General features: G+C 38.6%; 2 protein-coding genes across 4 annotated transcripts; one reads left to right on the plus strand and one right to left on the minus strand.

The window, feature by feature from the left end:
• Positions 1 to 51: 51 nt before the first annotated feature.
• On the minus strand, positions 52 to 6,637 carry RB195_020911 (uncharacterized protein; the record flags this gene model as incomplete). Of its 2 annotated transcripts, XM_064189450.1 has the most annotated exons (21): positions 52 to 90; positions 330 to 426; positions 520 to 614; positions 1,277 to 1,346; positions 1,423 to 1,577; positions 1,632 to 1,734; positions 1,792 to 1,882; positions 1,957 to 2,107; positions 2,172 to 2,309; positions 2,368 to 2,439; positions 2,575 to 2,659; positions 2,924 to 3,014; positions 3,118 to 3,264; positions 3,415 to 3,505; positions 3,774 to 3,890; positions 3,947 to 4,038; positions 4,093 to 4,287; positions 4,360 to 4,519; positions 4,861 to 4,998; positions 5,263 to 5,337; positions 6,602 to 6,637. In XM_064189450.1, the coding sequence occupies 21 exons, from the start codon at positions 6,635 to 6,637 to the stop codon at positions 52 to 54; spliced, it is 2,238 nt and encodes a 745-aa protein (XP_064045330.1). The 2 variants fall into 2 exon arrangements, with proteins under 2 accessions (XP_064045330.1, XP_064045331.1); XM_064189449.1 differs by lacking the exons at positions 5,263 to 5,337; positions 6,602 to 6,637 and having other exon boundaries at positions 4,861 to 4,995.
• A 2,810-nt stretch (positions 6,638 to 9,447) lies between these two features.
• RB195_020912 (uncharacterized protein) lies at positions 9,448 to 13,204 on the plus strand (the record flags this gene model as incomplete). 2 transcript variants are annotated; one of them, XM_064189451.1, is made up of 10 exons in its annotated part: positions 9,448 to 9,512; positions 9,641 to 9,797; positions 11,268 to 11,405; positions 11,509 to 11,661; positions 11,933 to 12,005; positions 12,174 to 12,258; positions 12,315 to 12,417; positions 12,495 to 12,644; positions 12,728 to 12,823; positions 13,034 to 13,204. In XM_064189451.1, 10 exons carry the CDS (start codon positions 9,448 to 9,450, stop codon positions 13,202 to 13,204), a joined length of 1,191 nt encoding a protein of 396 aa, XP_064045332.1. The 2 variants fall into 2 exon arrangements, with proteins under 2 accessions (XP_064045332.1, XP_064045333.1); XM_064189452.1 differs by having other exon boundaries at positions 12,507 to 12,644.
• Positions 13,205 to 13,625: the final 421 nt, after the last annotated feature.

Below are 13,625 nucleotides of genomic sequence, written 5' to 3' on the forward strand. Positions count from 1 at the left end.
AGTCACTTGGATACCTACTGACATTGTTTGAAATGCTACAAAAGTATAAAATTAGGACACTTTAGATCCAAATATACCGGCTAATGCAGGCTTAAAACATCTAAGTTAAAAATAGAAGTGTTGTTGATCCATCGTGAACACTATAGTCATGAAAACAAAACGAGAAAGGAATAGCGACGGCAGAGAGAGAAAAAAAAAGCTGCGAAACGTCAATAGCAACAAGATTCTTCTGTAATTCTCAAGTTTCTAATCCCCGTAAATAATACAGGAAGAAAACTTATTGGTGATATAAAAGAAATAAATGAATTGAAAAAACAGAAGCAACTCACAAATTGAGCGATATTCTTGTAGGATCGTGAGCCCATTTGTGACACTATCGACTTTGTAAGATACTGTAGATAGGGTGCAGCAAATTCAGGAATCACACTGTAATTCCATAGCATTGCCGATGAAAAAGAAACAAAGAAAGCGGTAAGAGAGACTTTAGTTTCAAAAAAAAAACTGAACCAGACTGCTTACATGTGTGAGTGCGACAGAAGAGATCTTAAGAGGTAAACAAATCCCAGAGAAGTATCGAAAATCTCTTCACTACATTCTCGCTCATCCAGTTCTCTCTGAAAAATAGCAATTACTCTACAATGTTTTATATAAGCTCTTAGAGAAGTTCACAAATGCTAAGCGCTTTTGTCAATAACAATTGGCTCTAGTCGGAATAGAATAGCAAAGAATTTAATTAAAAGTGGACACAGTTTAAAAAGATGAAATTACGACAAAAAAAAGCCTCCAGCTACTCACTGGAGACAAATAATGAAGTGCATAACGTTGATAAACACTTATTGGAACGCAATTACGCGTAAGATTATTAGATGCGATAAGGAGGAGCCGGACCCTCCTCAGGTAAAGGGGGTCTAGGTCATAGAGTGTAGCTCAACTGATGAGGATGCCTTTCCCGACCGTCCAAAAGTAAAGGAGTTCCTTCGAAAATCGCCCAAAAATAGAGGTCCTTTCGCCAACCGTCTAAAAGCGAAATGGTCGGAGCACTGGCTCCAACCATCGCATCTATTGTTACGCGTTCAACTTCAATTCAGAATCGCTTGAGGTTAGTGAGTCGGTGTACAACCTATACAACGACTTTGAAAAGGTAGGTGTGTAGAAAAAATAGTATTACTATATATGTGTATATCACCGCAATAGAAAACAACACCCTACATAAAAAAATAATGATAAAACATATACAGAAAAGAAAATAAGAAGAGATGATGCACTAGAGTTTCACCTGCAATCCGAGCAAAGCCCCATTCTCTGCGAAGGTACAGAGGGCATGCGCATTCAACGCATTCCAGATCCTAGAAAAAGATCTCTGTGAATATATTATCGAAGAATGCCTAGGGCTTCCTTTCTAACAACTAGTAGAGTCCTCACCTAAGCGCAGATGCCTCCCTCTTTGCTAAAGCAGCTACTAGTCGAAGAAGTGCCCCTTTTAACGGAAGAGGAACAGGCGCTGATACTATTCCTAACGTTGCGTCTAACACAGCCCATTGGCGTTCTTCCAGAAACACCTCAGCTGCATCGTCATCCTGTTTATGCCGAGGTTGAAAAAATTTAAAGGGAATAGTAGAATTTTAGCCCACCAAATCCACAACGGTCCTCGCCAAAGTGATCCAGCTAATCAAACCTATCAGTTCTCTGGGTGGAATCACGGCTTTTGGTTGTTGCTGCGCGGAAAGAGAATGTCTGAAAGTTCGGGTTTGCACGAGTAGCATCTTTGATGAATTGTTGCCTCTATCATACCCTATCATGGATGTTGAGCCAGCTCTTTCTCGGAAAAGCCTTTCGTATGATCTTAGAGCAGACATTACATGGTCCCACCCCACATGTACATCTACAAAGTGGAGAAAGTAGTTATAAGTTGTAGCACTTGGTAAAACCATGCAAAATAACAGTTTGACAACCCACCATCATGTGCCGATACTCTTGCAAATACGTCAAAAATGAAGGCTGCAACTTGTCGTGTACGACAAACTGCACAAAGCATGTCCAGATATGCAACAGCATGGACGACATGATGTGAGATTCGTGCGCGTTCCATGAATCGACAAAGTTCCATCTAAAACTATTATAATGTGCTTCAAACACATCTGACCAACCAATTACGTGGATAGAAAACTCACAGAACCAGAGCTACTATATCCTAAGCTGAGTTCTGTTATGCACAATTTCACAGCACCACTCGTTTTCGGATCATCAGCAATTTGATAAAGATCCGAGATACATCGAAGAAAACTCTCATAGTGTAGAGCGGGAGTAGCCTAGAAAGAAATTAAAAAAATCGTTCTAGTAAAGGCCAAAAAAAATATTAAAGACAACCTGCTGCCCTTTTTCCGCCATTTCGTCCACCCAAGTAAGTTCATCTTCAGAATTTCGTTCAATTTCCATTAACTAAAAAGTGTGTACTGAGTATTTCGTGGATTTTTTAAGCCTGTTTTAGAGTCGAAACACTTACGCATCAACCTAGTGAAAATAGTTGTAAAAAATGAGAACATTAACCAAATGAGAAAAACCATGACAACCTACCTTCGCGGGAAATAATGCAATCAGCTGTTTTAACATAGTATCCACTACGCGTACATGAGTACTACACAGCTTGAAAGAATCAGATCTGAAAACACAGGAAGGTCAGCATAGTTTTCTAGAGAAAGGGCAAACGAAAAAACAATGGAAATTTGGAAATGAAGGAAATATCGTGTGAATTTTTTGAAATGTGTGAATTGACACTCCGAGTAGAATCTGCATTATTATACGTACATTTCTTTGATTTGAAAAAAAAAAAACTTATTTCTTGGCTGACATCCAGAAGAAAAATTTATCGAATCGGTTTAAATTTATGGAATTATACAAATTTATTACCAAATCAAAGACCCACCCGATCACACCATGACGAATGAATATCATAGCTAAGTTCTTGATGGCTCGATCCACAACCTTATCAACGTCCACTTCAACGTTTGTTATGTCTACAAAATCATTCTTGATTGAACCTATGCAACCTCGAAAAAGAATGAGTAAAAAACATGTATGGATAGAACAACAGCTAAGGGTGTATAAATAGAAGCTCACTTAAGTGATCTGCTGGGCTCACAGCTAGAGCTCGCAGAGCTATTGCACAGGCGAGCTGGACAGTGCCGCATACCGATTGATCACTCCATACGGTCTCGTTTCGGATCTCCTTTACGAGATTTGAAAGCACAGCTGCAGCAGTGTTTGCTGGAAAAAGATAATGTATGGAAAATTCCTCGAAACTAATTGTGAACTGTTACATGAATGTTACAGAAAAACTCATTATGATGGTCCGAAACGAGTACTCCAACCTTCTAACCAACATCATAAGTGGACTAGAAGGATAGGAAGACTTACTTTGTGACAACACACTGCTTGAAGTGAGTTTCACGAGGCAAATCCAGGCGGACAGGTGATGGGCAGAAAACTTTTCTGCCAAAGGCACAACCTGAAAGTTGAGATCTATAGCAGCATTAAACGTAACCTAAATCCAAGTTCTTGAAAGTAGAAGGAAGTGAACAAGGCTAGTTATTTTTTTAAGCACAATTCTTCCATAGTTTCAAATAGACCTAACTTTTTATGATGTAGGTTAAAAGAAATTGGTTTGAAGAGGTTAGAAGGAACAAAGTTGAAGAGGAAAACACTGCCAGTGAACAGGTGTAATAAAGATGCGAGAAGTTAGAAACAGCAATAGATTTAACGTGAAACTCCCAAACCTTGAGGATAGGGTAGATATCGGCCAAGAATTCATTCGAATGTTCAGCTCCCCACTCACAAAGTGAATAGAGTGCTTCTGCGCTATTTTCACGGATTTCCTCTATCACATTGCGGAGCTGTAACAGAACAGCTAATATTCTTATAATAAATCGTAAATGGAAAAGGAACTAACCAAATTCTGATGCCGAGGCCCGCCAAGACCATTCACATGCGGTTGTGACAGCATGTGGAACTCAGTAATAACGTTAAAAGTCGCTTGTAGTTCTTCAAAAACAAACTATAAATTCAATCAGAAAGGTGAAAAGAAAGCAAACTAACGTAGCAAATGTTGGAACATCGTACGCTGCACAAAATTCTGTTCAATAAACACACGAAGACTCTCATGCATTGATTCCTTGTCCCATTCGAGCATTGTTCTCAGAAGAACAGCGAGAAGACGATGTACATCATAGTAGCATACAACAGCAATTAGACCACGATTCAAGCAATCAAAATGGATTTTCTGACTTTCCCCTGCAAACAGTAAATAATCGAATTTAATTGGTAACGCAATTTATTACAACTAAAGTGGAAAAACTAACTCACCGGAAAGCACTAGTTCAAGCGCTTCCATTTCGTGGAGATTGAAAATATCACTGATAATGATCGCTTCATCGCATAGTGGCTGATCCAACATCACTTTGACGCCATCAATTGGAATTTCCGTGTTTGCTTTAAGTTTGACACGATCAGTTGGAGATTTTCCCTGTAGCGAGAGAAATTTTGATGTTACGACCGTGCAGTTGAAAACTATGGAATGCAAGACCAGTGCACGGTTATCAATGGAATTCTTTTCAGGAATCCCATAGTAGTAATTTAATGGAAGGTTGCTGTCAAAAATAAGAATTTCTGTTACTTCAGATATGCCAGAAATGCTGGGTTACTACTTCCTTTTTTTCAAGAAAAAAGAAAAAAAGTAGAAACAAACTTTCTAGGAAGACATCGCTGTTCCTTTCATACTGAAACTTCGAATAATGCACAAGATATGGGATAATTTTGCCGAAGAAAACAATATTCATCATTTGTAGTCATTAATACGTGACCCACTTGATTTTTCAATATATTCTGAATCCTCCACTTGAACTTCTCCACCTCCTTAATCAATTCGCTACAAGCCGCAGCATCCTCAACATCAGTAAAGTTCTGTACTGCTTCACATGCTCGCCGAACTTCGATCCACATAGCCTTAAACAATAAATGGAACTGAGAAATCAATTCACGGGATTCTGGAAAGGACGACAAATCTGAAATCCAAATAATGATCGGATCCACATCTACTTTGGCAAATTTGAAAATAATACATATCAAGAACACTGAAGAGAGGAAATTTAGAGAGAACATAAAAACTCGCGAAGAGGGAGAAACTTGGAATTTTGAGCAACTGCAAAACTCCCTTTAGAAAAAAGTGTATGAACAACTGATCAGTGTTAAACGAAGGTCGAAACAAACCCGTAGAATCCACAAAGCTCGAGAGATACAAGTCCAACTGGTAACAGGCGAAAATATAAATTTTTGAACTGTGCCCTTGACATTTGAGCGTATACCTATTATTAGAGCACGCAATCCAGCAGTTCCTTTAGCGGGTAATGGGATATTTTTTTATTAATTAAAACCAGGACATTTAGGAATCTGATTCAAACTGTGAACGTTCGACTTTGATTTGCAGATATGAGATAGGCGTAGACGATAGGAGCTTGCTTTTTCCTCGATCTTTTACTTGCTGTTCTTCCAGTACCTCACGGAAGAATAGTTTCTGAACAAATGTTCATATCTTTCTTCGGAAAATCCTCTAGAAAGAGATTCTATGTTTGCTTTATCATCAAGATTGTCTCAAACCTGTGAGAGGACCGGTTTCAGTGGGCTCAGAAGTGATAAAATGGACCCATGATGATATGGCTGATGAGGTGATTGTGAACAAAGGTTATAGTTCTGAGTTCTGCAAACTCCAGATACTTAAAGAAGAACTCAAATCAGAAGATAATCATGTATATAAACACATGGCAATAAATAAACAATGACAAATAATAATCTTTGAAAAAGTAATTTTATTAATTTGAATTTGAATTTTTCTTTAATTTTTCCAATTTTATGAAAATATTTCGAAGAAATTGACCTTGTATATGATTTTTTCAACTTCCCTGACAGTTCCCGATAATTCCTCCAAACAATGGCTGAGAACAAAGAGAGCCGCCAATGTTTAGCTGTTTGAAAATTGAAGCTGATGGAAACAAAAACTAAAATTTTCCTGTCATATTCTGGCGCGGAGAAGAGAGTTCTAAAAACTGAAAAGTTGACCTTTATCAGTGAGAATTCATCGTCTTGATTCCTGGAAATTCTGAAATTAGTTTTCCTATCATTTATCTATAATAAAATAATTACGAGATTATTTGGGTAATTGACAAGACCTAAGCTAAGCTCGAAAAGAACCAGACACTTCAATGCTGACACAAATACTGTGTCGATGACAAAGTGTTTTTCGGAAGAAGTATTTTCTCTCTAGTTGACAAGAAAAAAAGGCTTAAATTCGAATGTTCTCTTATCTTGAAACCTCGGCAAAAAAAGCCCCTGTCTAAGTTTTCTAAAAGTGTTCTTACGAGGTTTTTTTTAGATTGAACTTTTATTTGAGTGACGTTTCGGTTTTTTCGCCGTCTTCAGACGCCTAAATAGAGGTTGATTGGAACAATTCTACGTTTATCCCGTCAAGATCCACCACTATCCTGGGTCAAAGTTTGGATAATCGTTCAATGTAGTGAAAATAGAACCCCGTATACATTGAAAATAATCTAACGTGTTGTTCCACCGAATGCACGACGGCAGACTGCATGGACGCGTCTTCGATGTGTCACGAAACGATAGGGAAATAAAAGTTCCGTGGAAGAACTTAATAGGACCCCTGTAAGAAAACAATACACCTAAATTATCCAGAAAAGTTCCAGTGTTCTTCCGTAGCGCATTTTTCTGGACGTGGAACGAAGTCTAACTGGTTTACAAGCAAGTAACTAACACAATTGTTGTTGACTAGTTCGTCGATACATTACAACTTCACTTGCACTGCAGTCATAACGGCATCCATCCGTTTGGTCACCACATTTAGAAGTCAATTACACTTCGTTTCATCCGAACACTTGTTCATATTCCTTAGATATTCATTCTTTATTTTATTTTATACCGTAGGAGGTCACTGGAATACAAAGAAATTCTTGAGAGCAGAACTAACTCAGATAAGTGTAATTTATATGTGGATCCTAGAACGTAGAGAAAAAAATTGGTGGAATAGTAGCATCTTAAATCCAATTAAAAACTAACTCTAAGGACATCACTCTTAATTTCCCAGTTAATATCACCCGTAACAAATGACCTCGACAGTGCCGTCAAGGTCATAAGGGCCTCGCACTTCCTTCTCCTACTATAGTAACAGATCCATTGTCCTTATGTGTTATTAATTAGTTCTAAGATCTACTAACGGCTTCAGCGGCTCGTATTCTCGTACGCTTATTTTCTAAGTGCCTCTAATACATGATTGCAACACCTACGTGGCGGTAAATAAGCCCTAATTACGGTTTTTTTTTCTGTTTTGAAAGATTTACTGTCGTTTTCTGCGTGCCGGCTCTTTTCCTGGATCTCTAGAATATTCAGGATTATAGAACTTATCAGAATGGTTGCCCAAAAAAAACACCACTTTTTCCATTTCCGTTCAACTTATCTTAAAAAAAGGTCCGGAAGTTTTCCAGATACTTTAATTTTTCATATTTTTTTCTTTAGTTTCCCAAATTTTCCAGATACTCACTTAACTGACAATGTTTCCGCATGCCCGATTATATTTATTATTTTTTTCTTTCATATCTCAGCGAGAACCGAAATAGCGTTTCCGGACCAAATCCTTGAATTATATATAAGTGAGGATGAGTTTTTTCCTAATCGATTTTTTTTGAAATGCAGTGATTTTTTTAAACTTCAATTCAGGAGAGTGTAATAAAACGTAAATTCGGTGTCAGACATATGTAGGTTAATTCTAATGCTAATTTATTATATGTTTATTGCTATATCTTTATGTAATACATCCTGAGGTTGAGGTAGCCGGGAATTTCTAACCATTCCTGCTAACTTTTCCCGAAAATGTAACTATTGTCGAGAATCATTGGTGAAGAGCATATTTTTCCCAAGATTGATTTTTTTTCCGGATCATCTCGCTGTAGTTATACGCTCCAGTACATACGTGAATAACAATTACTGAAGAGTGACACATCTCTATGAATCGATTCGGTTACCGTACTCTCTAGTTGGGAAGTGTTTTCCACTCCTGTGCAGGTTTTCTAACGGCAGTAATGACAATGATGATAGCCGTGTTTGCATCCAGAATAGGATTTCGACTTAGAAACAAGATAATCTTCTAGTTAGCAAGGTTCTTTGAGTATGTAATAAGGTAAAATATGAGGAATTTGCGAGCTTAGAGCTTTAGCGAAGAAATCTGGGAAAATGTAGTTGGGGAAGAGGGCACTCAGTCGTCCAGTTATTTCTGGAAGTTCTAACTTACTTTTTTTTTCCTCTTAGTAACTTTAGTTTACATGTCATAGATCCTCTGAGATTAATGCTTAGGCCTTAGGGCCCCGATTGATTTAATTATTTACTTCGAGAAGTAAAGGTGTCAGTGAGTGCCACCACCCTCAACTACTTACATATTGCCCGGGAATCTGCTTGTGCTGAAAATATGGTCTTGTATTAGAACCATAAATAAAACTGCATAAACTGTTCTCGAGTAACTTCTCCACAGCAGCTCTTTTTTTTCTAGACAGCAAAATGAGCCTCTTTTCCCTCAATTTCTTCGAATGACCCTATTCATATTTTTATATCGGTAGGCTGGATTCAATCACGCTCGGTTTTACTACCTTTACGACCCTTAAATCTTGTAATTAAGGACAACTGTCCTATTTTTGCTAGTTGTCTCATTCTTGTAATGTTTCTCCGTGGACGATTTTCAATTCAGAACACCAAAAGAACCGTCGTCCATGAAATTGTGTTGGTTCTGGTTCTTGAATATGGTATAAAGATACCGTTAGTTTCAGTAAACGTTTGTTACCTAAATTTTGAACGAATTTGTTGTCGATTTAATGTCGAAAGGTTTTCAATTTCCTATTTCCATTCGTGACAAGAATTTTCCGTCTCCATGACGTGATTGACTTTTGTATTTTTAAAACATTTTTGTACGGGACAGTGGAGGCCATAGTAGAAGCAAAAATCCGCTATATGAATGACTTTTATAGTGTGAGATTTCCTAGAGATTAATTCTAGAGACTTTTTTGGAGCAATTAAAAATTTTTCTTATCGTTTTTTTTTACATCTGGCTATACTTTTGAGGATCAAAACCATTCTCCTTACGGATTTGTAAAGCTATCGTAGTCAACGAATTCGCTAAAAAATCATTTCTGTATGGAATAGCATCAAAAATTTAAAAAAAATGATTCCAATGCCCCTATGCTTAAAAGTTGTGCGGGAAAGGAGTCAGTGAAGGGGAAAGGAGTGATTTATAATTGGAGAACTTTGAATTTCACTTATAAATGTTGTTGTCGTACATCCGCAATTACGTACCTGCACATTTCTGTGATCGCTTTCTGTGAACAGTATTTATTATTGCAGATGAAAAAAGAACTCATCGATGGGACAGTTGACGAGAATTTTGAGCCAATCAGGGAATCATTTCGGTGATTTTTCTTTTCTTCTGATGTTAAGGAAAAGAAATTTGGGTTCCATAAATTACAGTCACAATTATGGACATAATTATTTTTTCCCCTCTGCTTCTCTATCCTCACAAACAACACTTCCATTTAAGACACAATTTCACTGAAGGATGGGAACGAGGCGGTGCTGCTTTTGCTGTTTATTATCATGGAAAACTGGTAGTAGATTTATGGGGTGGTTATGCCGATAAATCGTGCAATCGTCGTTGGAATGAGGACACTATCACCACCATTTTCAGTTGTACAAAGGTAAGTGGATGTTGTGTAGTCTTGGACGACAAGCCAGGATGCGCCCCCACGTTCACTTCAATTCAGAATCGTTTGGGGTTCACGAACGTGAAACTGACGAATAAAATGACTTGCGGTGGCTAGCCAATGTGTCACGTCAATGTTTTTATCTTCCCAGACAAGTCTGGTACCAATTTATCGACCCCGGAGAGATTAAAGGCTTGCTGAGCACTACGGCGGATTCGAACCTCCGATCAATCGTGCAAAGAGCGGTGCCTCTAACCGACTGCGCTACACCTGCTCACGCGTTCAAGTATATTTTGTATAACAGCACAATAATTCAATACTGACCAGTATTTGATAGGTCATCATGGATATAAGCGCCGATTTTTAAGTTTCCGTTTAAATTTTTGTTTAAGTTTGTTTATGTTTAGGTTTTTTTTTTTGTTCGAGTTATATAACAATGAGGGGCGGGTGTAGCGCACTCGGAAAGGGGCACGGCAGTGATTGCATGTCAATGGTTCGAAACCGCACTAACGTTAGCGGAGCCTTTCATCCTTTCCGAGATCCGAGATCAGTAACCAGGTACCAAACTCGTTTAGGATAATAAAAACGCTGACTTGACACATCGGCTGCACCTCCTCGGATTGGCGTGGTTGGCTTCCCCTGCGGATTAATACGAGAGGGACCGTATCCTTTGATGAAATTAGTTTTACAATTAATCATAGGGTAATTCATGTAATATTTGGTGATTCCCGACTCTACACGAATCAGTTTGGTGTGTACGACCAACTTCTTGCAGCTGTACGCAAAAGCACAGATTTTTTCGTTTCTGCTGCAAGGAATAGCGGGATTCACTCGGGTCAAAATGACTCGAAGCCAGGCGCAGTTAAAGGTAGCGTATCACGAAATTAACGGAGTACGGAAACCCTAGGGATCCGTAGAGCTTGGAAAGAAGGCTTTTTTCCTACGAGGTAACTTGGAACCCACCAGCCTTGCGCACGCGCCGCGTCCACGAGCGAGCGGTCGAAGGTCGATTATGTCTCCTCACCAGCCTATCTAAAGAAAACCAATGAATAGGCCGCCAGGGAAACTGGCGTCGCTCCGCTCATCATCTCCCAATCGGAGCGTGCACAAGGGAGAGCGTTCTAACGCACCTCGTAGGAACAAAAGCGGTTTTTTTTAGGAAAACAGGGGGAGTTGACAGGGAACTGGAGCTCCAGGTTTTTGCTACGGTTCCGTATCACGTCAATTTCGCGATACGCTCCCTTTAAGCGGTGCAGTGGAGCCTGCGGTTACGATCAAGATACGACCTTCGTTCGTTCCACTTAGATTGCAAAGATCGTTTTGATCCAACTTGACTGCACCATCAGGATGTGGATTTTAATCAAATCCAACCGAAATTTCCCAGCTATTTTTAGTAGGATACATCCCATAATTTTATTATTAAACTGCATGAAACAGTATCTAGAACCTACTGATCATTTTCAGAGTGTCGCTGCAATTTGTGTGGCAATTCTAGTGGATCGTGGATTGTGCAATTACGGAGACAAAGTTGTAAAATACTGGCCTGAATTTGGTCAGAATGGCAAGGAAGACATCAATATTCAAATGATACTTGCTCATAAGGTGCTCAGTTCAGTTCTGATTTTAAAAAAAAATGCTACGTTGCTGGGGTCTCCTTTTATTAACGTTAAAGTTGTGGTTTAAATATTCCCTACCTTACTTATAGGCCGGTCTCCCGTATTTCGAACCTGCTCTAACTCTTGCCGATCTTACGGATGGTCTACGTATGGCCACCATTGTGGAACAGGAAGCGCCAAAATTCCTGCCGGGAACCAGGACGGCGTATCATCCACTGACATATGGTTGGCTTGTTGACCAAGTAGGTGTATAGCTGTAAAGGTAAACTGACAGTTTAATTTTACAAAAAATACAAAAACAGAAATACAAAGGGTTCTATGGGTCAACGTTTGAGACCCTTAGGGTTTTTTCTTCGACTGAAAAAGTGCTCTTATTGATAAAGAAACTTACTACGAAACATTTTGCATTATCAACTTTTAACAGAAATGAAAAAGTGCTTTGGATTAGCAGAAGTTTTCCCAACAAAAAAAACTTATTCTCACGTTCATTTGCTTTCAAATTCTAGTTCGCAGATATTCTGTCGGATCGATCCAAAACATCGAACAGTCGGCCAATTTTTCCGAGAGGAAATTGAAGCAAAACATCGTGAGCACATTTTTTTATTGTGTTTTTCTCTTTTTTCCTGTCTCAACTTCCTCAGAATCATCATTTCCTCTTTTCATCCGTTCATTCTTAGACCCTAGTTTCCTTATAGGTCTTATTCGACAAATAATTAGTTGCACTCATACCTCCAGATCGATTTATTGATTTTAGACGTTGATGTTCATATCGGTGATTGTGCGGCGGAAGAGGTTCGAGTGGCACGATTGACTGGCTTGAACCCTTTACTAGCCGTCAGGTAAGACCACAATTTTTAAAAGAACAATTCGGTGAATTGATTGATCCATGATTCAGGGAATTTTTATATGATCGGAAAATTGCGACAATTGGACGGTATGCGCTGGATCCACGAGGATATTTCTCGAAAGGACTAAGGAACATGCGAAATTTCGGGAAGGTCCGTTTGAATTTATTTTTTTTCAAGAATTCGCGCAGGACTTATAGTATCATGAACGAGTGCTAGATATTATTAAGGGCCCTATTAAGGACTTCACTCTTTATAATAATCCTGAAACTCGTTATGCTGGACAACCAGCAGTGAATGGTGTTGGATCGGCGAGAGGATTGGCACTGGTTCACCAGTTAGCCATGGACGGCACGCTATTGTCTAATGAGTTAAAACAGGTGATTACGGTAATGTTATTTAGCTGAAATGTGCGGTTACGGTAACATTGCCTACGGTACACCGCCGATTCATTATCTTTCAGAAAATCTTCCAACCACTATTCGTGGACGAGTTCGATCACTCAATAGGCGAACTGCAAAGCAAAGGCTACGGTTTTATGTTCACTCGGAGTCCTACGGTAATTTTTTGTGCATAGTCGGGTACTGGTTGTTTTGTTTACCAATCATAGACAAGCATGATTAGCAAAATCTAATGAACTAACAAAATTGTGCTGGTTCGTCTGGGTCTCAAACAGAATAGGGCTACAAAGGGAAATAAAATGATTCAAAATAAAATGACGACTATCATATATAATTTAATGGATATTATCGAATTATATTATTTTTAGGGATCATGGCAAGTCGGCCATATGGGCGTAGGAGGACAAATAGTACGATTTGATCCAGAGAACGATATTGTACTGTGCTACCTCACAAACGCCTTTAAGGCCGGATCTGGCGAACATGTCTTCACCTACAATCGATTGCAACGGAAAGTATATGAGATTATTAAGAAATGATCTAATAAAAAGTTTTCATTCGATATTTCGATCAATAAGAGGGTTCTATCAAAATGCTACAGTTACTCTCACGTTGTCCGATGGGAGCACTGAAAACAAAATGAAAATTCGCATTTGATATGATTATTACGTTTAACAAAAAACTGACTGAACAGTCAGCGACGGTTTTTCGGAGTGAAGATATTTCTTGTTTACTAACAACTGATCAAATTCGAAAAAAAAAACTAAAACGAGATTTTTCCACATTGCGAACAGTGCGGGACAGAAAATAATATCGTGATTGAGTTCCAATTCCTCCTGTAACTTTATCAATCCTCTTATTTTATAGGCTACTCTCCTGTTATCTGGATATAAGAGGCAGTATAAGCTCACTCCGAGTAATCACAATTGAATGAAAAGTATTAAAATAATTATAATAAAA

This window comes from Necator americanus, chromosome II (assembly GCF_031761385.1).
Source record: "Necator americanus strain Aroian chromosome II, whole genome shotgun sequence".
NCBI lineage: Eukaryota > Metazoa > Nematoda > Chromadorea > Rhabditida > Ancylostomatidae > Necator > Necator americanus.